The sequence below is a fragment of the Stegodyphus dumicola genome, chromosome X1 (genome assembly GCF_044657685.1).
Source record: "Stegodyphus dumicola isolate Sdum_Otavi_A_Nest chromosome X1, ASM4465768v1".
In the NCBI taxonomy this organism is placed as follows: Eukaryota; Metazoa; Arthropoda; class Arachnida; order Araneae; family Eresidae; genus Stegodyphus; species Stegodyphus dumicola.
This window is the reverse complement of record NC_140780.1, coordinates 240,068,715-240,091,583: the sequence shown is the minus strand read 5'-3', so window position 1 is coordinate 240,091,583 and position 22,869 is coordinate 240,068,715. Positions and strand designations below refer to the sequence as shown.

The 22,869-nt window shown below is 31.0% G+C and overlaps 1 protein-coding gene across 4 annotated transcripts in view; it reads left to right on the top strand.

Annotated features, from left to right (window-relative positions):
* SWIP (strumpellin and WASH-interacting protein) overlaps positions 1 to 15,053 on the top strand; it is a 228,808-nt gene extending 213,755 nt beyond the window's left edge. For all 4 annotated transcript variants that reach the window (XM_085807262.1, XM_085807263.1, XM_085807261.1 and 1 more), the window contains 3 exons: positions 2,751 to 2,852; positions 14,452 to 14,542; positions 14,629 to 15,053. In XM_085807262.1, the coding sequence (XP_085663388.1) occupies positions 2,751 to 2,852; positions 14,452 to 14,542; positions 14,629 to 14,636 (201 nt within the window). In that variant the 3' untranslated portion in view covers positions 14,637 to 15,053. The remainder of the gene's footprint in view (positions 1 to 2,750; positions 2,853 to 14,451; positions 14,543 to 14,628) is intronic.
* The last annotated feature ends 7,816 nt before the right edge of the window (positions 15,054 to 22,869 follow it).

The window sequence follows — 22,869 nt, the reverse complement described above, 5'->3', positions numbered from 1 at the left end:
TTTTATTCTTGTGATTTACAAAATGTAAAATTTGAACTTACTCATAAATATGCATGATATCATAACAAACTAAAAGTAAGAAGATAAAATTTTGTATAGCAGTGGCACAATATTAAAAATGTTTTTATACATTTTTAATATAAATGTCCCCCCCCTGAACACCCATTGAAAGAAGTATTAACCATGATTTACAGCAGTAGTCTCAAACTCCATTTACATGTGGGCCGTCTGGAAGAAGCACAATGACTAGTATTTTTTTTTAATTTTTTATCAGCAAAGTAAAAAGTATTTTAACTAAATTTTTAATTGTGCCAGCTAAATTTTCAAAACATACATAGGCAATAATAATAATAATAATAATATAAAGGGGGAAAATTGAAATGTATTTTTATTTTCTATCTGAAATCTAAAATTTGGTACCTACAAAACATTGACATTTTTGTTGGGCACGCTTTGTAATTCAAATATATTTACAATATTAACAGTTTGGTTAACATTTCAGATTGACATTTATTTCAAATAATTCAAATATTTTAATTCATCATCAAATAACCTACTTTAATTTAAATTAAATTTGAAAAAATTGTGAAAACTTTTCAAGTGGTTAAAATTTTAAAATAAATCATGACAGTTTAGTCCCTAGTTATTTATAAAACTTTTCTTTGACATATGAATTAAAATGCATATGTTTTATGTAAATGATTATAAATTTTGTGTGTAATTAAAAAGTTTGTATAATGTCCATGCTTTGGAGAAGAATTACTAAAAATTATCTTCATTGAATTTTAGATGCTCATTGGTCAATCAGTTATTAATTTTCAAGTGTGAAGAAAGTGTTCACATTTAAATGTATTCCTGAACAAAGTGTAATTTTGTTCAGGAATACATTTAATGTGTAAATTTGTAACTGAACATATTTACTTTTTTTAACAATATGAATTAAAAAAAGTTAATAAAATCTGTATCTTCAAATCTTCGAATAAAATGTATATCACAATGTAAGCTTAATTTATAGATTTTGTGCTGTGTCATTCATGTTAGTTTTTAATGGTTATGAAAATAATGTAAACTTGGACTTCAATAATTAAAAATCTTGAAATTCTGCAACAAATACATAATTAAATGTATTCCCAGGACACTTAAAGTTTCTTTGGGGTTGCTGCTTTGAGACTTCAGCTTTGCAGTATTTTCTGTTTCAATGTAGTATGCAGTTTTCAAAGAGCATCTTGATGAAGACTAGTTCACAAAGTATTCATTCAAAAGAAATGCAAATCAAATAAAATAAAACTCAAATATATTTTTGTGTATAAATATGCATAAAAGTTAACACTCTAAATAAATAAATAGAAATTTTTAAAACAATTATTTGAAATAATGAAATTCTAAAACGAGAAAGGAAATTATCTAAAAATAACAGTTGTGGTTAAAAATATAAAATAAAAATATTTCCAAGAAAGAACATTTTTTTTTCCTACATGTGCAGAATGAAAGGTAAAGTTGATATAAACTGAGAAGTTCACCAAATAAATTACTCATAGTATAAAATCAAAAAAGGTGCCCCAAATGATATTCTTGAATAACTAGGTAAGTCTCTCACAAAATTTTATAAATTTCATTTTTAAGCATAATTTGAGTTGTAGGATAAAAATATGGAAGAAAATTGGCATGTCATTTCAGAAAAAGTTAGATTTTGTGCCAAAATACCATATGTTAGAATAGTTGTGTATATAAATCTAATATATATATGCTAAGCTGCAGTTTTGCCACATGAAAAACGCAAGTTGAATTTCATCAATTGGCCAAGTAGAACAGGTCATTTTTTGCCCTCTTTTTTTAATCTGTGGTAATCCTCTTTCACTTGTAGTCTCATTTGCATTGTGTTCGGGTTATGTTTTTTCAAATTTCTGATGTCATATTAGTATATAAACTTACTTGAAGCTTTTTTAAATCAATATTTATATATTAAGTACTCCTCCCCCTTTACAAGTTACCCTTTAATTGTGCATTTCCATATATGTTAGTAATTATAATTTATTATTTTAAGTTAATAATTCATAAAGTATCAGTATAATTATTAATCACTCAGTTAAGAAAAACAGAAAGTTATTAAATTACAAAATCTTTTTGTCTCAATGAAGAAGCTCCAAATATAATTCATATGATGTCTCAGTTCAGTGTCTAGTGAGGCAGAACCTGACATTCAGTTTACTTTCCTTAATCAAATATGTTTGGATTAATTGAGGAAATTTATTTCTCACAGTGCATCAGAAATATTGAAGGAACCTTAAAATTATTATTATGAATTAATTTTAAAAAGTATTAAAAATATCCCATATCTTGGACTGAAATAATTAGATGTTCAGGTGATGTAGGCTGCCTGCTTCATAATTATTCAGTGCACCCTTTTGATAAATGGAAATAAAGTAATATAACACAGTGTTTAGTGTGAATGCATATTTTGATATTATTGGCCACAATTGTTGAAGTTATGTTAAACTTAGTCTTACTGTAATTTAAAAAATTGCATCGATTATTTTCTGTTTGTTAGAGGTAAGAAAATTTTTCATGAAACTTATTGTTGAAAATATTTTATTTCTTGGTTCTTTTTATTTGTGAGAATTGAATCTCTTTGTGTGAGTGATGAAATAAACTTATTTCATTATATTTGACTAACTTAATATGTTTTGCATAGGCTGTTTTTTAATCCATGACAGATCTTCAATTACTCTGAAAATTTTGCTTATTTGTAGGCAGATAATATGAAACAGAAAACTGCTGCTATTGGTAGGGATGATATGAAATTACTGGAAACTATGGATTTAACGAGTAGACGATTAGAAATCTATCAGCAAGTAAGCAAACTGATTTGTTATCTTATACTTCATTATGCATTTGGACTAATTATTTACGTATATATTTGGACATTAATTTTGATATAATATATTAAGAAATAATTTTTCATTCTGTCTCCCAAATTAATGATATTCCAATAGCTGCATAGAATGCAAAAATTTAGCCCCAGCTTTGACAGATTAGAGCACCTTTATGTTGAAAATACCTGGTTAGCAAAGTTATTGGAAATGAATTCGTTACCATATTATGAAATTTGAACTATTCAGTTGCATTAGAGTTGTGAAAAATGGTGATGGAAATCAATTTATTACAGTATAACATAATACACAATACTTTGCAGTGACTTTGTCTGCTGCAATAGCAGCAACAATACATTTAAATAGCAGCATCAGATTTGTTTCCTTTAGCATTTATTACAATAATTTTTTTTAATTTTTCAAAGTTTGCAATACATTTCTTGCATTTAATTTTAATAATCACTGCAAGGTGAAGCATAAGTTTGGTAACTCTTTGCTTAATTTTTATCTATTCTTTCGTTATTTGGACTCAAATATCGTTGTCTGATGATTCTTGGCACTGATAGTACTCCACATAAGAATTATTATTGCAAAACAAACAAGAACTAGCTGCCTAAGAGGATAAATGCTTTAGTAAAGATTTTTTTTCATAGAAACTGATTTATGTGTTACATATTTTGAAAACTAATTGCATCCATTGAGTTACACGTATTAGAACTCTGGATGGAGTGTGAATGTTCTTGCAATGTTAGCTGACAGCATCTTTAGACCTTTCGTTGTTCAGATATTATGCATGTATTGTTTGAATAGCATTGAAAATCAAGATCTTGTTGCTCTGTAAGATCTTTTTCTCTGGAATCTGCCAAAAAGAGCACTAGGGATAAAAATAATTGCATAAAATATTATAATATAAAAAAAAAGTAAGGAAAAAATGTCATGATATTAAAAAAGCAGTGATAAAACTCTGGAGTTGTAAAAAACATCATGGCAAAATATAAAGCATCTACAAAAAAATCGTATCTATTTTCGTGTTTTCAGTTTCAAGTGTTTCTTTACTGTTGCAGTATGTAATGATTTATAAGCTAAAGGAACAATGAGAAATATTTTTACCCATCTATTATTTAAGATTTTTTGAATTTATTTATTTATTTTAAACTGCAAACATATGTTGATTCAATCACTTGTAATTTAAAGTTGCAGCTTTGATTGGCTCATCCTGAAAGATTACTGACATATGAATAGTGATTAATTTACTAATTATCACGTAAGAGAAATATTAGCAAAATATTTTAAAATTATTTTTCATAGATGTTGCAATTTTTAATCAAACAATACAATAGTGATACCATCATGTGTTGAGTAATAATATATTGGATTGCTGAAAATATAAATATATGACAATTTTTATGTAATATTTATTATGTGTCAAAACTAGATTCTACTATCAGAACATTCATAGCAATAATGTATGTGTTGTAATAAAGAGAGAGAAAAGGATTTTACTGTGATTTTTATAAACGTGTATTAAATCAGAATCTGCTACCTTGTTTCTTTCCTTTAAGAAATGGCTTTAAAAAATAAAAGGATAAAGCTTTTTTGTTTTAACTGTGTGGAATATGTGACAGTTGTTATTGTTCTAATGATTTTTTATGATGTTATAAAAGGTTTAGGAAATTATATCAAAACATTTGCAAAATGTACTCAAAAATTGGTTCTTGCAATACAATAAGGGTAAAATTTAACAACAGGAATTAGCACAATACTGTTAAATATTATTCTTTTTAAATTTTATACATTTAAAAATTTAGTTCATTTAGTATGTCTTTGGTTCTTGTAATAATACAGTTATATTTCTTCTTACTAATTCTGACTACAACAACTTGTGAGTTTAAGTTCTAAATAATTTTACTTCCATGAATGAATATAGCTATTGTTTTTATTTCCGTGAATTAATATAACTGTAATTCAAATTTGAGGCTTTAGAAATCCTTTACTTGACTGTAAATGAGCATTTTCCTCCATCTTTCGTTCCTCCAAATCACTTAATGAAAGATTTTCTGATTCTGTGTACTCATTAGATTTTTAATTCCCTGTAAGGTTTTCTAAGAATATGATATATTATTGTAAGTATGATTTTCATCAGAACTCTTCTCTTGATTTAGTTCTTCTTCCGATCTCGTGCAAGGGGAGAGGGAACTGGAATGTTTATATTTAATCAATATATTTTCCTATTGAGAAATATGAAAACAGGGATTAATACTCTTTTATGTAAAATCAAAAAATTTGTTATTTAGTTGAAAATTTTGTGTTGTCTTTGAAAAACTTTTTATCTCATTCAGAGATAGTAAGTACCATACCAATAAATGCATTTAACTTTTTATCTTTTATAATCTTTCTGGCCCATTTTCAAATTTTGCTTACATATGCTGTCCCAGAAGAAAGAAAGAAAATTTAAGATAAATTATGTTTAGAAGTTTAATTTGAGCAATGCATTGCATAAAGATGACTATAAATATATTTCTGCAATTAAAAATATAAAAAATCAACTGAAATCTTAAAATGTGTGATAGTAGGCAAAAATGCCTGTCCCTTTCAAGTTTCATGTTATTCAACCTCTTTGTTTTGTAACCTAATTTATTTTTTTAAATAAAGAAATTTAATTATTTTAAATCTGAACTATTATTGTGTTATATTCACGATAAAAATTAATCACAGAAGTTTTTTCCTTTAACAAATAAATAATAGAAAAATCATTTGTCTCCCACTTCATGTCAAGTCCATTCATTACCTTGAGATTATTTTATCCCAAATTAGTTTGTAAATCTGTCTAGAAGGGGCAGTACATATTCAGTGACATAGATAAACTAATTCAGAAGTCAAACAACAAAAATCAGCGTTATATTTACGTTATATTTACATACATTTGCGGTTTTGCAGCTGAAGATGATGGTTCGGTAAAACCATCGAAACTAGTCCTGTGAAAATTTTGTAAATATAACGCTGATTTTTGTTGTTTGACTTCTGAATTAGTATTTATTCGGCGTGTTATTGTGTCTTAATTATAGATAAACTAGTCAAGCTAAGTTTGACTACTTTGAATATGTACTGCCCACTTTAGGCAGATTTACAAACAAATTGGGTAAAATAATCTCAACATAACGAACGGACTTGACATGAAGTGGAAGATAAATTATTTTTATTGATTTGCTAAATTTTTATCTAAAAACTTTCAATTTTTTTAAATATTTTAAATTGCAGAAATATATTTATAGTCATTTTATGCAATGCATTGCTCAAATTAAACTTTAAATATGAATTTATTGTGAATTTTCTTTCTTTCCTTCCGAGACAGCATATGTAAGCAAAATTTGAAAATGGGCCATCTGCTAATGGTGTGTGTAATTATGCCATTAACGTGTTTGGTAGACATTTTTCACAGATAATGAAAAGACTAAGGATTAAGTTTCTTTCTTTTTATTCAGTAATCTGTATATTTAGTTATCAGTAGTTATTTCTAGCAAAGAAAATCTTTGATCTATCGAATAATTCATATTTAAAACTCTGAAGAAAGATTCTTTGAACCATACATGGATCTAAATCTGAAGAGAAGGCTTACAATATTCAGTTTAAACAAGAATACTAATTTTAAAAGCATTCTTTTAATCGTTGATGTCCAGCATATTTTTGTTTTGAATGTTTAAATCTCAAGGGACATTTCTTTCACATGCAGAAAGAATTTTATTTCACGGGTTTTGCCGTAAAAAATAGGATCAGGAATTTACGAATTTTCATATGAGACTTGTATATTTAAGAAAAACTCAGGACAGTCTGTGCTTACAAGTTAAGATGTATTTGTCAGGATCTTCATCAGTCAGGGTTCGTATGGTCTCTTAAGAGTCCTTAGGTTTTTTTTAATCAATTTTTGGTCCTTAAAAGTCCTTAATTTCGGCAAAAATCGACAGAGAGCTCTTAATTTTAATCACCTGAAGTTTCTGTCTGTTTTTACGACTGCCATTTTGAGCGTGAATTAACATTTTGGAGGTATTGTGGCGATTCACTGATAAATATCTTTGAATGTTATCTTTTGAATGGGTTATAATTTGTTCCTATTTCTAATGTAAATACTAGGATACTCTAGTTTCCGAGCAGCAAGTGAAACATAAAGCATTTCAAAATCATTTCATTTTTTCCAATAAAGTGCTCTTAATTTTTCGCTTTTGGAGATGTGAATTCTTTTATTAAATGTTTCTAAATTTGGCGACTTATCAACATTTTAGCGATTTTAAGATCAGTTTCTATAGAAAATTTTTAATTCCGAGATCTGGAAATTTTTTGACAATCCTTTTTTAAAAATTGTAACATTGATAAATTTCATTAAAATAATGGTAATATGTTGAAATTAAATTTAAAAAATAATATTAAAATATAACATTTTAATTTTTCGCTGTCATATTATAAAGTTGGCCACTTATAAAATATTTGGAACCTGAAAATAAACTAGGTATAATGCTGTAAAGCACAATTTACTAAAACGTTTGTGGCAAAAGCAAAACAGCTATGTAATAATTAATTAAAAATGTCTTATTTTTAATGTTTTTATGGTAAGAGATTTTTTCATGTAATTGTCTCAGAATATGCATCAATTTTCCTTATAAAGTTAATTTTACACTTTTTCCTTCTAATTTCCCCCCCCCCCCAAATATTTTTGCCTTTTTGTTGTTACACACAATTGGTAGGGGTAATTTTTCTGTAGGATTTTAGACATTGCAGCTTGGAAATTTTAGAAGGATCTGAAGGTAAGATATATAGACCCACAATTCTAGCAGATTTCAGAAAAATATGACAAAATGAAAAATGTCTCTATAGTATTAACACGTAATGGATGTATGTAATAGAAAGTTTGCGATGAATATCTTGCTTTTTGAAAATATCAAAAATTGCGATGAATATCTTACTTTTTGGAGAACACATCTGAAAGAACAAGGAAAACAATATTTGAATGTTCTACTTCTGATACCAGAATCTTTTCTTAACATGATTTATCTTCCCTTTATTTTCTCTACTTTTCACTAGACACAGGCATGGAAAATATCAAAAATGTTTCCAATCTTATCACATGGACAGGCATTAAAGAAAGGAATTTTTTTATTAATAAAGAAATTTAAAAGATTCATCCACTATGTCTTAATGCATCATACACAGGTCTGACACTAGGCATTTTCTCACCTGATGCAATCACGTGAAATATTAAACTTATCTCTGTGGATCCTAAATTCTGCTGCCTAGTGCTTTTCTAAATTCTGCTTCCAGTGCCTGCTAAAAGTTTTGACATTTCTAGATTTTGTTACTCGGTGTGTCACTAAATTCTAATAGTTCTGCTACACTAGCTCTGTAACCAGCCCTTACCATATATATTTCATATTTCTTCTTAATGTTCATATTACTAAAAAAATAAAATTAGGAGCTTTTTCTATGCATTCTAAGTGCATTTAGTTTCTTTTAGAATAACAAATCTTTAAATATATGCAAAAATTCTAAAATGAAAAGGAAACATGTTGAAGAAAGAAACTGAATACATAAAGAAAATTATTCTTCAACCATATGTACAGTTATTATTATGTAAACTACCCAGTTCATAATTTCAGCCTTTACTATAATTTCCCATTTCCTCCCAGAATGCAAATTATTTAGATAGTTTTTAAACTGAGGTTTTGGGAGTGTAAGACAGAGCGTGGGACTGATCTCTGCATTAGTTCCTGCCATCTGTGATAATTTGTCTTTACAGTACTACTGCGAACATTTGAATTTGTAATGATAATAGAGTTACTGGGCCAGCTTAAATTAAAATTAAATTGTGTAGTCTTTGACCACAAGTCCACATTTTTAGTGTGAATTTGACTGTTCTTTAATTACATCACTACGAGCTGCAATTTATTTTGTTAATATAAAAACATGCCTTTTTGTTTTGACTTCTTTTTAAATAAGAGGCTTATTTAAATCTTTGTCTGATTTTGTAGTTACTTTCAGACATGGCGATAATTTGCTTCACGTCTGCTGGGGAAGGTTTAGACTATTTAACTTTTACTAGATCAATTAAACCCTCATAGGTACATTGTGGAGAGGTTGACAAGTTAGGAGATAAAACACACAGAAACTAGCAAGAGCATTTGTTTGCATATTGAGACAAAACTGTAATTATTAGAAAAGATGCTTAAAGAGAAGGAAATTGATATAAACTAGCCAAAATGTCTGGGAAGGCTTCAAATTAAAATGACGGATAAATATTTTGTTCAGTGTTGTTGCTACAAAACATAAATGTTTTGTAGCTTTTAATGTATAATTATCCTAATATCGTTTAAGAATTAATGTCATAAATTACGTGTATTATAAACTGTGAAATTTTTATTAGATTGTGTTTTTAATAGGGCCTTTTTTAATAAATATTGTTAAAAAATAAATAAAATTTAATAGTGGCCATGTAAATCCATAATGACTAATATAATTATTATCTAATTACCTAATTTAATTATTTATAACTAACTGCTTACCCTTAAAAATTATCTCTGCATATTAATGCTAGTTATTGCCTTTCATTAATCCTTACCTTTGCCACAAGATAAAATCTCATGTAAAATTTATTCTTCGCATATAGTGAGACCTAAAATAATACAAAACAACTTTGCACCTCTGGTGCTTTAGTGGCTTATTGGAACCTTAAATTATATTAACTGGGACTCTACATGAAGCTACGACGCTAACTGTGTTAGACAGGGCCCAACTAACTTTCAAAACTTGATAACCATGCCTACATCAGGCCTTTCAGCTTTGTTCTGATCAGCAGGTCTGTTTCTAGGCAAGCAGCGGCGGTGACAACAGCCAGTCTGTTGTTATGAATCATACTGATTATGATTTTACTTCTCATTTTAACCCTTTGAGGGGCGGTATATAAAATAATTTAAACTACTGGTATAATTTTGCATGAACTATAACTTATGGACCCTAAGGACACAAAATTGAGACTTAAAAAAAATCTAGAGCGAAATCCTGAATTTTGAGAGCCTATATTTTATACTGGCGCCCCTCTAGGACATTTTTTTCTAGGTAGCTGCCAACTGTTAATCTTTGTTTTTAAAATTAATTTTGCCTTCTTTTGATGTGCATCTGTAGTGATGAGTGCTTGAATATAGTTGTGTAAGTCTAAAGACAATTTTTTTTTTAAATTTCGGCAGAAATTTAAAAATTTTAAAAATAAAATTTATGTTTTTATGCAATTTGATGATGCAACCAGCTGAACATACTTATGTAAAATATGGTTAAAAAGCTTTTCAACTTGATTTAAATTCAATATTATTTTATAAAAAAATTTAGCAAATATAACACTGCATGTGTAAATCATATCATGCTGTAACTGAACTAGTATAATATTACAAGCAGATGATAACTCAGCCGAAAATTAAAAAAATTGAAAAAGAAGCACTACGACCGACTCAGCTGAGAAAGTATGTTGCATTTTTGAAGTTGTATTTTATGCTTTAGATAATATGTGAACAAAACCATGCTTCATACAGTATACGAAGAATCATCCCCCCCTCCACGCACACACACTTTAGATCATCGAGGACCATAAGGGTCCCTTTTTTATTTTTTGTATAGTTTGTAATATATCTTTTTTTTTTTTTTTTTTTTTTTTTTTTTTTTTTTTTTTTAAAGGAAGAAATGCCGTTAAACAATTTTATTATTTGATACACCTCAAAGCTCTTATTCTGATTTTCAATCCCTGTGGCTTCATAGGGGCTCCTTTTAAACTTTTGGCTACATTTTAGTTTGCATCTAAAACGGGCCTCAGAAATATTTTCCTCCTTTCACTAACTGTGAAAATTTATTTCGGAAACAACCTATTTGTATCAACCAGAGCGCAAATTTCTCTTGTGTTCTCTAGTCTTTCATCTGAAATTAACGAAGAATTAAAAAGAATTAAGAATAAAAGCTTTCAAACCAGGAGTTTTTGTGATTACACTATGAGATGTACATTTCCATTTTAAGTGAGCTTTCCCTTTGTGTGATCTTATCACACCTCACAAAGGGAAGAAGGCGTGACTCCCGAATGACAAATTAGTTGTCAATCACCTCTTTCATTTTCCTTGCATTCTAGGATTTTGGAAAACACGAAGCAACGGGTGTCTTTTGGGGGCTAACATGCCACATTTAACCCCCACAATTGTGTAAAGTTTTGACCCCAGATGGCAATTTTGAAATCGATGAGTCTTTCTCTTGGAAAGGGATAAGTGCTGAAATAAAAATTTTAGCTACACACAGACGAATGAAACTCGAGCTGAGTACACAAAAAATAAATTAAACTAATATACTTGTATTCAGTCCTAGCGCAGAGTCAGTAAACTCCCCATTCCTCCATGAACATAATATTGAATCCCAAATGATTTATAAATTAATCATGAAAAATTATTACATCATAAACTGTTATAATAATAAAGAAATTCTGTCATGTCACAGAGTAGAAAAGGAGAAAACTGGTGCTGCCATCTATTGGCGTGTTACCCTCAGTGTGGGCGCCGGTATATATTATATACCGGTTTTAAAATCGTATAAATAATCTTCTGTTAATTATCAACGCTGACAAAAATGAAGTAAATATATAAGATTCAGCATGTGTACGTCATATATTTGCAGATTTTGAATTTTTTCTTTCCCTCCAATAGAATTTATGAATCTTCCAACATGATACCTTGCAAAGAGGTATATTAATTTATATTATATACTGGTGCCCTTCAAAGGGTTAACCTATGCTGCTTGACATAAAAATCTATTGCTATTTACTAAACATCTAGACTGAGCAAGTATGTGACAAAATGAGACAAGAAAAAAAAAAAAAAAATCAACTGAAAACTAACTGTTAGTAAAACGTAAATAAAATGTTACTTATCTTTTTTTAAATATGGTGAACTATTATAAGTGTAAAATATTTAATGCTGTTTGATAAATTTCATAAAGTATATTTTATTCTCAAACTTATTAATAATTATGTTAAATTAGTTATGTTTAATAATAATGCATCCTAATTACGGATCTATTTAATTTTTTGGATGGTATTACAAAAGTGAAGTTCAGGCATAGATAATTTGTTTAATTGAATTTATTCAGTTCCCATTTGCTCATAGGTCCCTAATTTTTTTTTTTTTTTTTTTTGCATTAATGGTTTTTAAAAGTACTTAATTTCCGTTGGCAGAAATGTGTACGATCCCTGATCAATGCATCTCTTCTCAGTCAGGGATTCACCTCCCTCCCACCCAAAAAAATAATGTGGCACCAATTAGGTGCTCTAATACTTAAAATTTACTGAAAGCTGTTATTTTGTGTAAATACTAAATGAAAAGTTAAATGTGAATGTGCAAAACACAAAACTCTCTTGAAACAAATAAAATTGAAATAGTATGTGACAACAAAGGTTTAAAAAGAAGAGAATACCTGGGGAATAAATGCCAACTTTTGACTTTAAATAAGGAACATAATCTTCCCTAACTCATAGCTTTATATTACTATGTCATTTCATGTTGTGAATAAGGCAGTTAGAACAAGAAAACTCTTTTTCTTCATCAATATGGCATGCAAAGCACTGAAATCTATATGAGGGAAATATTGCTGCTCAACATCTCTTGTAAGGTTCTCTGTGTATAATTCAAATAACGGAATTTTTTTATCAACTTTTTTGTTCAGTACACTTGATTTTAAAAAATTCAACTAGGTTTATTGAACATGAGTGGTTATCATCCATTAAAAAAAAAAAAAAAAAAAAAAAAAAAAAAAAAAAAGATATTCACATGGACCCCTAAAAATCTGTTCATGAAGTTGTAAGCTTTCATTTTGATATTTCTGGCGAGAAAAAGATCATTTGTGAAACATTTGCTGATGAGAATATCAATTCATATCGCATCCTTTCATTTTCACATCTGCATCGCTATAACAGTATTTATCCCATCTTGATCGGATTATTTTATGTTCATAGCTTTTTATAAATGAAACATATTTTTAATCATATGTTAGATTTGACACTGTCATTGAAGATAAGATAAGCTCATTGTTCTAGCTGTGGTTGTTCTCAGCACAAATTAGGAGACCCCTCTTTTGTTGTAATGTCTGTGAAATACTAATCATTTGCTTTTGATGAAGCTTTGTATGTGCAGCTTGTTATGATACAGAAGTTTCTGTTGTAGCAGGGAACTGTGAACAGAAACTAGTCTCTAGAAAGTTATTTTTCATCAGAAACTGTCTTGAAACATTTAGCCATTTTACTGCTTCTGTTAATTGTCTGCTTTACATTTGAGTGTCTGACAATGCAGAACCTCAAATGTTCTTCCATGAAGTAATTTGGCATTTTCAAACAGTCGCTTTAATCTGATAACTGAAATCAAATCTTATATTACAGAAGTTATCTTTGGGAAAGTGTGTGTGAATTGTTTGACATAATGTCATTGATTAAAAGAGAAACAAAACGATGCAGGATTTAAAATTAGGTTAAAAAAAGCAAGCTTAGCTTGGCATAAATTTTGAATAAAATATGAATTTCTAGTGTAATTAAATATACACCCCATTTGTTCAGGAGTGAAAAGGTAACATTTTTTGCTGTTGAAAAAATTTTGTGCCAGATCAACTTAATTTAGTAGAAATTAATTCAGTTTACTTTTTATCCAATTTTTATTCATGCTGTTATTTGCCCTTATGGATACAGGTTGATTAAATTGGCTTAAGTAATAATATTTTCTCTCTCTTTCTATGAAAAAATACAGCAGCTTGAACTCACGAAATATTATCCTTATTTACATGAAGTTAATTTTGGACACTAATGCATTATGTACTCATCCACATTTGAAAATTCTCTCAAAAAGCAAAAGAGTGAGCCACTGCTTAGAAGTTTTGCTGCTATTGCACGTTTCCCTTTTATTTAATTATTTTTTAATTAAAACCTCAAACTACCATCTAATTTTATCTAACCTAAAAATGCCATTTAGTCCATAGATTTCATAAATTTCAGTGATATATCTATATTTTTCCCTCCAGCTTGTAACTTGTTTATGTCAACAGATATTGCTTGACAGATTACTTTGAAAGAAATTATATATCTCAGTTTAATCTTTTCCGAAGAGCATTTTGATATCTTAAAGTTACTAAACCATATGCTTTCAATAAATTTTATTTTTTTTCTGTGCAGTACTCGGGAATATTTTTTTATTTTTATGCAGAAAATCATAGTAGAAACAACTAATTTAATTTCAAAGATTTTCTCGAAATATTACTCCACTTAATTAAAATCATTTTTGCTGTAATCATACAAAAGCAAAGCACAAGTTTGGAATTTTTGTTATAATTAGTAGTCCATGCAAAATTTTATTATTATGTAAAGACATTAAGAGAACAGAATATACGTAGAATTATATAGAAGTTGAACTCTGGAACACATTTAAAGTGCACTTCTTTGAATATGAAGATCATTTAAAGGGGTACAGTTTTCACACTATCTTTGTCTATAGCATGACAATCATATGTTAATATTTTTTACCTCTTTTAGGAATTTGATTTGTTAAATTATTCTTTGAGCAGTGCTCGCATATTTTTCCGCGCTGATTTGACTGCAGAGGAAGAAAAAGAATCAAAGAAAGGTAAAAATGTATTTTATTTTTTAATATAAAAAATATTCTCTTTCTTGTATGGAAATAAAAATAAAATTTCTGGCATTAAATTTTAGGTACATGATACTTCTGAAGAATGTTCATTATATGTGACACCTTGATTTGTGGGAATATTAACATTCTTTCTGCAGTGATTAATTACTTCTGAAATTATATGAAAAGAACTGATGTGCTGTCAGAAAAAGATGACAATAATTAACATAAAATGACGTGTCTGTATATCATTTTAGCAACATTTTCTGGCCATTATGCAATGCACTGAATAAATTCTGTGATGTGATATAAAGATGGACAACATGGCATCAGTAATCACTATTTTCTAAAGACTTTCATTAATCGAAATCGTGCAGTATGTTACCATAAAAGTAACCTAATAAGAAATTGTTTTCCTACTTTGGTTCAAAGCAATTACAAACAAAAGTAATTGTACAGATAAAATTGTATAGAATATTTTGTATAATAAATATTTTTTGATCTATTGTATGAGAATATTTTATTTTCATTGTAAAAATAATTTCTCAGTTACATAAAAGTCCCCCCCCCCTTCTTTTTTTTTTTTTTTTTTTTTTACTGTATTGTTATTTTCTGGTGTCAGATGCATATGATTCTAAATTAATTTCATGTTTTGTACTTCAAATATTTTTAAAACAGGTAGATTCATTTCTTAACATATTTTTGTTATATCTGTATTAAAGCTCTGATTCATTAACTGATCACTAAAGGTTTAGAACATATACTCGTTTTTATAAAAATTGCCAACATTATAATTGAATTGTGTAAATGAAATGAAATTTGCAAGAAATACAAAACAGGGTAGGATATGGCACTGATTAGAATCTTAATTATAACACATGTTTAGGCTCAGCAAGTCCTTCTGGACTGTCATTTTAGTCATGTAAATTGAGGGTTGTAGCACAGCACTAAAAGTAGTATTTGTTTGTTCATGAGATATCAGTATGTGTCATTGATAATAAAGGCCCAATATGAATAAAATACTATTTTTGAATGGGGACAAATCATTAGCATATAAGGAGGAGCCTTTTCCTATCATGAAATCACTGCTGATATGGAATGTACAATAAGTCTAATAATTCATGAGTATTCAAAATGTGGGCCTAAACACTGGAAGCTTGGGTCACGAATGGCTCATTTAAGATTTTTGTCCTGAGCACATCGCAGCTAGCCCTAGCTAGACTAATGCTGCATTGCTTTCTTATTGCAGCTATCTCAAAAATGTGTATGTTATGTTCTGCAACAGGCAATAGTAGTGTGCCAGGATATTTGTGGCCACAGAATGTTTAACATAGGAAATATTATTTAAACTTAGTCCGTCTGCAAGTCTCTTCTTTTTTATGCATCCGTCTTCTATTTATAAGTGGTTAGTGACTTCTGTAGGGAAGGGCCCGAGTTCAAATCCTAAAGAAGGCATGTATTTTTTTTGGGGGGGGCAGGACTAGCTATTTTTGGGCTTTCAGCAATACTAAGGCCGGAAGCGCTGGTAATTTTATTATCTATGCACCTACTAGACAGCCACAGTTACCTCCTATTAAGATTATCATTTATGGAATATTTTACACAAGAATGTGAAGAGTGAACCTTCTTTCGACCACCTCCCTAAGGCGGCCAGTTTTTCTGAGAACTAGGATGTCAGTACTGAGAGTCATTTTTATAAGGCATCCACCTTCACAATAGACCGAAATCATCTGAAACTGTGTGTGGTCATCTTGGAGAGTATTCACTGCACTTTCTGTCTCTAATGGCAGCAATGTATTTGCATGAAAAAATTTTCTTGTTGTAGAATATATTGTGGTCTAAGCTTGTATAAGAACAACTTATCAGAGAAACAAAATTTCATGATATTCAAATCATTGCATTTTTATTGTATTCAGTCATTCAGATTGTATTTTAAGCATTTTGGAGAAGGATAGTGAGTAGAAAGAAATTTATTTAGAAAGAAATTTTGCTCATAAAAATCTTTAAACAGAACATTTTCCAAGATTTTGCTGTGTTGAGATTCCTGTTCTCTTATCTCTCTGCTGTTATTACCATTTCCAGATATATTTATCTTGCTAATTTAATATTTAAGCAATTTTTTGAGTGCAGATATAAATTGTAATATTAGAGCATAGGTCTTACCTTCAAAGGGCACAGAGAAGGCATGGATGTTTGTGAGTGTATTATCTTTATGCGAAACAAAGGCACTGAAAATATTATGACAAGCTAAAGTCCTCTCGATTGCTTAATGGTAGGGAATGAGGTGTGGAAGGCTTTTGGATAACCTCCCCAGAGGGATGTTTTAACTGAAAATTGGGGTGAAGGCATAACAGCAAGACCTGGCGATATGTAATATATACCTACTGTAATGACCTGTTGAATCCTCATTATTAATATGATTCTTGAACCTGCTGAGCTGAACATTTTGAAGTCAGGATCAAATTTGGAGAGACAGTGACTTAAATTAGGAGCAGATAGCATCTAATATTATATGTTAATTATTTTAATATAGGGATCAGATGAGAATGTTTTATTCAGAAGTTCTCTGTTATATTGAAAAATAATCCTTATTACTTGTAAATGTGATGATCGGTTTCTAGTTAACGCAAGAGTAATGAAAATTTCATCCTGCAACAAATATTTTTATGCTTTGTCATATTTTTCATAGCATTCTTCTCTTACTGAAATTCTGAAAGAAGTTATTTCTTTTTTAAACACAGCCTTCAATTAGGAATCAGTAGACAGTTCAGTAAGTTATTGTTTTCTCAGAAGAAATGATAATGCTTGTAAAGAAATGCTCATTGAAAGAATCTGGAATCCAGTTGTCCTCCTTACTTCATTTTGGAAAGTAATGCTTGAACAACACTTGGATTTCTTTTAAGTGATTTATTTGGATAGCTTTTTTCATTTCCAAGCTGAATATCACTTTTCTTTAAGAAGTGTATAATGTCTCAAATTTGTTCTCTCTTTCCCCCTTTTTTTAAAAATGATCCTGCAAAGTGTAACTGTTTTTATCGTAGAATCAATTGTACCAGGCACTTTGAAAACAGTTTTGGAAGTGTACTGTTATCCTAAACTGCATTTATGTAATTCTGAAAAAAAATCTTGAATTTTTTGTGCAAATCCTTGAAAGTATTTATCATAATGAAATTCCAAGCTTAATGAAAATGGGTGTTGTTTGGAGGAAAAACTTTTCGAACTTTGTCTTAATTAAGTGGAAGGTAAATATGCAAATTTAAAGTTAGCAAAAAGGCAATCTTAGAATTCGAGTGCGATGAGACAAAGGCTTTTCTTCAGGGAAGAGGAGAATTCTTATCTGTTTTGCACCTGAAACAGTGGGAAAACTATGTTTTTTGAGAAAGGAATATTGCTAATGTCTCAAACATGTTCTCCAAATATGCATTGAACAGCATCTTTGATACAAAGAGCTATCAAACTTCCAACATTTGTATAGACTTTACCATTTTTAGCGATATGATAACATTGTATTAGTTTATTCCTTATTATTTGTAAGTGTGATGTTTGGTTTCTAGTGGTTGCAACAGTAATGAAAGGTACTACTTTCATCTGGAAATATCTTCCTGTATATTATACAAAGAGGATTGTGGCTGTTCTCATCTTCTACGAATGAAAGCCCATATTTGAAATATTTATCGCATTACTTTCTTTTCTTCTTATAGAGATAAGAACAATTTGGAATTTTTAACTACTTATCCTTAATCTCTCTTAATAGAATAACGTCCCACCAGTGGCAGAGTAGTTAAATACATTAAAAGCTCATGAAATGGTCAATTCTGGATTCATTCTGGAATATGAAAAACAGAATTCACGTTAGAAAAAAAACCAAATCAAATAAGGAATATTCCTTTCTCAAATTATCAAAACAATCAAAAGCAGGTCGATGTATTTCTTTCTATTATTTTTTTTTATTTTAGACATAAAGGCCGATGCATTTTAGGCATTAACTCTTTGTGGCACACCTAAAAATTTCCTTCTGTACGTGCAGAAAAATTGAAGGAAAAACAAACTAGTACATATATTTTAGCCATGTTTAGTTTTTTAAGACCCTCATTTTTCAAAGAAATCTTCCAGATTTTTTTTTAAGGTATAAAAGGAATTGTTTGAAAATAAATTTCTATGTTATTTTTTGGTTGTATGCTGATCTCCTTATTCTATATTAGTTTTAAATTTTTACCTTGAAATCTTGCTTAAAATCAAGCGGCAAACCTCAGGTATTTCCAAGGCAGACTCACCGAGACTCTAGTACAACTGAGAGACTGTATTCTTTGTTTCTCTGCTTGTCATCGTTCAGTTCATTGACAACAGAAAGGCTTCTCTCTCTCTTTTTTTTGGGGGGGGGGAGGGGATGTTTGGTTATCAACTAACAAATTGTTGGGGTGATTTTCTGAAGGTCAAGGGTAATTTTATCAGTGAGCTGTTTGGTTTTTTACTAGAGCAGTTCTCTTTTTCTCTTTCGTTTTCGTTTAAAGTTTCGCTAGCACTATGTTTAATAGTTTTGAGTAGTAGAAGTTTATTTAATTTTATTTTATAGTTTATAATTTCTAATTGTAGATATAATATTAGGTTATTTTTTTGGATTTTTAATTATTTTCTAACCGGATCGGAGAGGGCTGATCATTTCTGAAGCACTGAAAGTGCTACACGAATTGCATTCAGATAGTGAATCTGATACGGATCCAGGTACATGTGCAAAACATGCAATATTGGGTTGTGCTTTTTCAAAGGTGGTGTCACTTTCTTTGAAAAGTACCTCCATGAAAAATATAGACTAAAATGTAAATATGAAATGTAAATAATATAAATATCGTATACCCAAGTTACTTTTTTCCCCATTCATATACATGTAATCATTATATAACCAAGAAAGAGCTTTTTAAGGAGGGGTGTAGAGCAGCAGGTTTCCTCCTGGCATACCCTCGGTAATGCTAAATCTGCTACGGTATTCAGAATCTAGTGTTTTTTAATCGTAGGCAAAATCTCTTGCTCTTTTATGCGCTTCCCAGCAATGCTCATTTCAGCACTCTTTTCAAAGCTCTATTCAATCAGTATGCCCGCTTTACAGAATTAAAACAATGAGTGCTATCCGCACAAAATTTTACTTGTGTACTCCTCTCTAGGCCTAATTAGACTGCCTACCTTTTTTTTTTAATCGAATTGCCAACTTTAAAAGGTAGCATGCCGGAAATGGTTAAACATGTAAGAAAATTGTCTGGAAGTTTAAATGAGCAGATCGTTCTTTAATTAGTTAGATAGTAATGAGGTACAAATTATGGATGTAGCATATGAAACTTAATCATTTATAAATTTTCATGTTACATTGCTGTAGTTTATCTATTTTCAAAGTTGCGTGTCATGGTTTCTATTGATGCTCGGATCCTTTCAGTTTGAAAATACGCCACTTCATGCTATCCTAAATATTAAGATCTTTTTTCATCTTTTTCAAAATGCAAGGAAGAAATCAAAATGATATTCTTTAGAAAAATTAAGCCGGCTTATCAGGAATCAATCGAATTTACATTAAACAAAATGAACTTCTTGTGATTATGTTATGATGTCATGCTTTTCCATCATTGGCACTAAATAACTCTGATTGGTGGCAACGAATACATGATAATAGTACATACACTGCGCAATGAATTAGAAACCCAAAAACAATATTTTTTTGGATCGCCTTTTTCACGGATAACCACTCTGATTCGTTTAGGTATCAAGTCTATATGCTTCTGAAGTGCATTTATGTCCAGAGAATACCATGCATTGGCTATGAAGCTTTTTAGATCTTGTAAATTAGATGGAAGAGGATAATGCTCTCGGGAGCGTCTTTGCACCATATCTCGCATGTTTTCTAGGGGGTTAAGATCCGGACTATGCGGTAGCCAGGGAAGGTGTTGGAAGTCAGGTTGATGTTCAGCGAACCAGTTTTGAACACTTCTGGCATGATGTATAGTTGCATTATTGTCCATGAAGTATACATCTCCATCAGGGGAAAATGCAACATTGCAGGGTGCACTTGATATGCCAGTATATCTAGCTATCTCATGGCTGTTTGTTTACCCTCGAGGAACAATAGGGCACCACTTCCATGCCAGCAGAACATGCTTCATATCATGATATTCCCATCAGACCCTTGCACAGTGCGAGTAAGGCATTATGGATTCATGGCTTCTCGCCAAATTCAACATCTTCCATCAGTGTAAAATAAGGTATAGCATAATTCATCCGACCATATTACCTGTTTTCAATCCTCAGCAGTGGCGTAGGAAGCATAACCGGCGCCCGGGGCAAAATACCTTTTTAGCCCCCCCCCCACAAAAAAACTTTCAGTAGTATAATGTGTAGAATATATTCGTAATAAGAAAATAATGCAAATAATAATAAAATGCTGAATCTGCCATAAAATACTCAGAAATATACGAGGGTCGGAACTTTAATAGTGGCAACACAGCTGAAAAAACGCTACGCAACAAAACCAAAGAATATCACGTATACCACGCGTAAACTACATACCTACCTTACCTCTCAGCAAAAAGACTCGTCCTGCCTACGTCACGCGCATGCGAAGAACGAATCCTTGTATTAGCTCGCGGTCTAAAGTAATTGTTGTCAGGATGTTTTCAAAACAAGAGCAACGATGTTAGATAAAAATTGAATGTGCCAGAGGTCGTACAGCACGACAGTGTCATCAAGGGCTTGCGGGGAATCTGCATTGTCTTACAGAACCGTAGCAAGATGGGTGAAAGCATTCAATGAAGGACGCCAAAACGTGGCAGACATGCTGCGGCCAGGTCGTCCGAGTGTCAGCAATGCAGACGTGCAAGCTGTTGCCGCACTAATGGACAGTGATCGCCGCCAAACGATTCGTCAGCTGGCCGGACAAACAGGATTAGCGCATACGACTGTGTTGCACATTCTGAAGGAACGCCTGTCCATGAGAAAAATTGCTTCACGATGGGTTCCACATCAATTGACGGACATGCAGAAATGGCTACGATACGATGGTGCCCGAACCCACCTGGAGCGCTATGAGCGCGAAGGAGATGCTTTTTTACGCCGTATCATTATGCTGGATGAGACTTGGGCCCGATCGTACCAGCCAGAACTGAAGGGTCACCACAACGTTCGAAATTTCGTCAGAACCCCAGCAATGTGAAAGTTATGGTGATTCTCGTGTACGACTGTGATGGTGTCATCCTAACGCATACCGTTTCCCCACAGCAAACTGTCACTGCGCAGTATTACTGCTCATTTTTGGAGCACAATCTCCGACCAGCTTTGAGAAAAAAACGGCGACACTTTCTGCAGAACGCTCCTCTCATTTTGCATGACAATGCTCGGCCGCATGCAGCGCAAGTTGTGACTGATTTGTTCAAGCGATGGGGCTGGGCAGTGCTTTACCATCCACCATACTCCCCAGATCTAAGCCCTTGTGACTATGACTTAATTCCTAAGATGAAGGAACCACTTCGTGGCACTCGCTTCCAAACTGTTCCTGAGATTCTTGCGGCAGTAGACCGGTCCATTCAAACTATCAACAAAACAGGCGCTGCTACAGGTATTCTGCGACTTCCACATCGTTGGAAACCGGTTGTACACAATGCTGGCGACTATATTGAAGGACTGCAAAACATGGTGACATGAATCACTTTTGTATTCCTTGTAAATAAATAGTTGCCACTATTAAAGTTCCAACCCTCGTATTAAGAATAGTCACTACACTAGCCTTGGATTCGGAAATGCATCTGTGTCGGCGAAAAAAATCAGACACGATGATCTAGAATTAGTTAAAAAGGTGTTATTTATTTTACATATTTATATAAGTGTTTTTAAAAAAGGCAGTTTTTAAACAACTAAAAGTTTAATATACATTATAGATAAATAGATATGGGGCAACTTGCCTACTACAACTCAACTCTGCCAGTCTGGTAACCCTTAGCAACCGAAAACAAAATAATATTTATTCAATAAATTGTTATAATTATTTAACGATCTGTTCCAAAAAATTGTACTGACCATAATTGGTGACCCGTATTTATTACGAATAGCAACCTTCAATTTTGCACAAATATGGTGTTTATATGTCAAAATTCTGAGCAGCAGTAAGTTATCCAGTGTGATGAGATGCAAGTAAGACATTTCACCTGTCATTTCAAGCGTTTTGCCGCATTTCGGTGAGTCAACATATATCTGTCATAATTTCAGCGGATATATGTATCGTCTGCTGCATTTGAGCCACCAATTTCTCTGATTTCAAGTACCAAGAAACTGTGTCACTGTATACATAC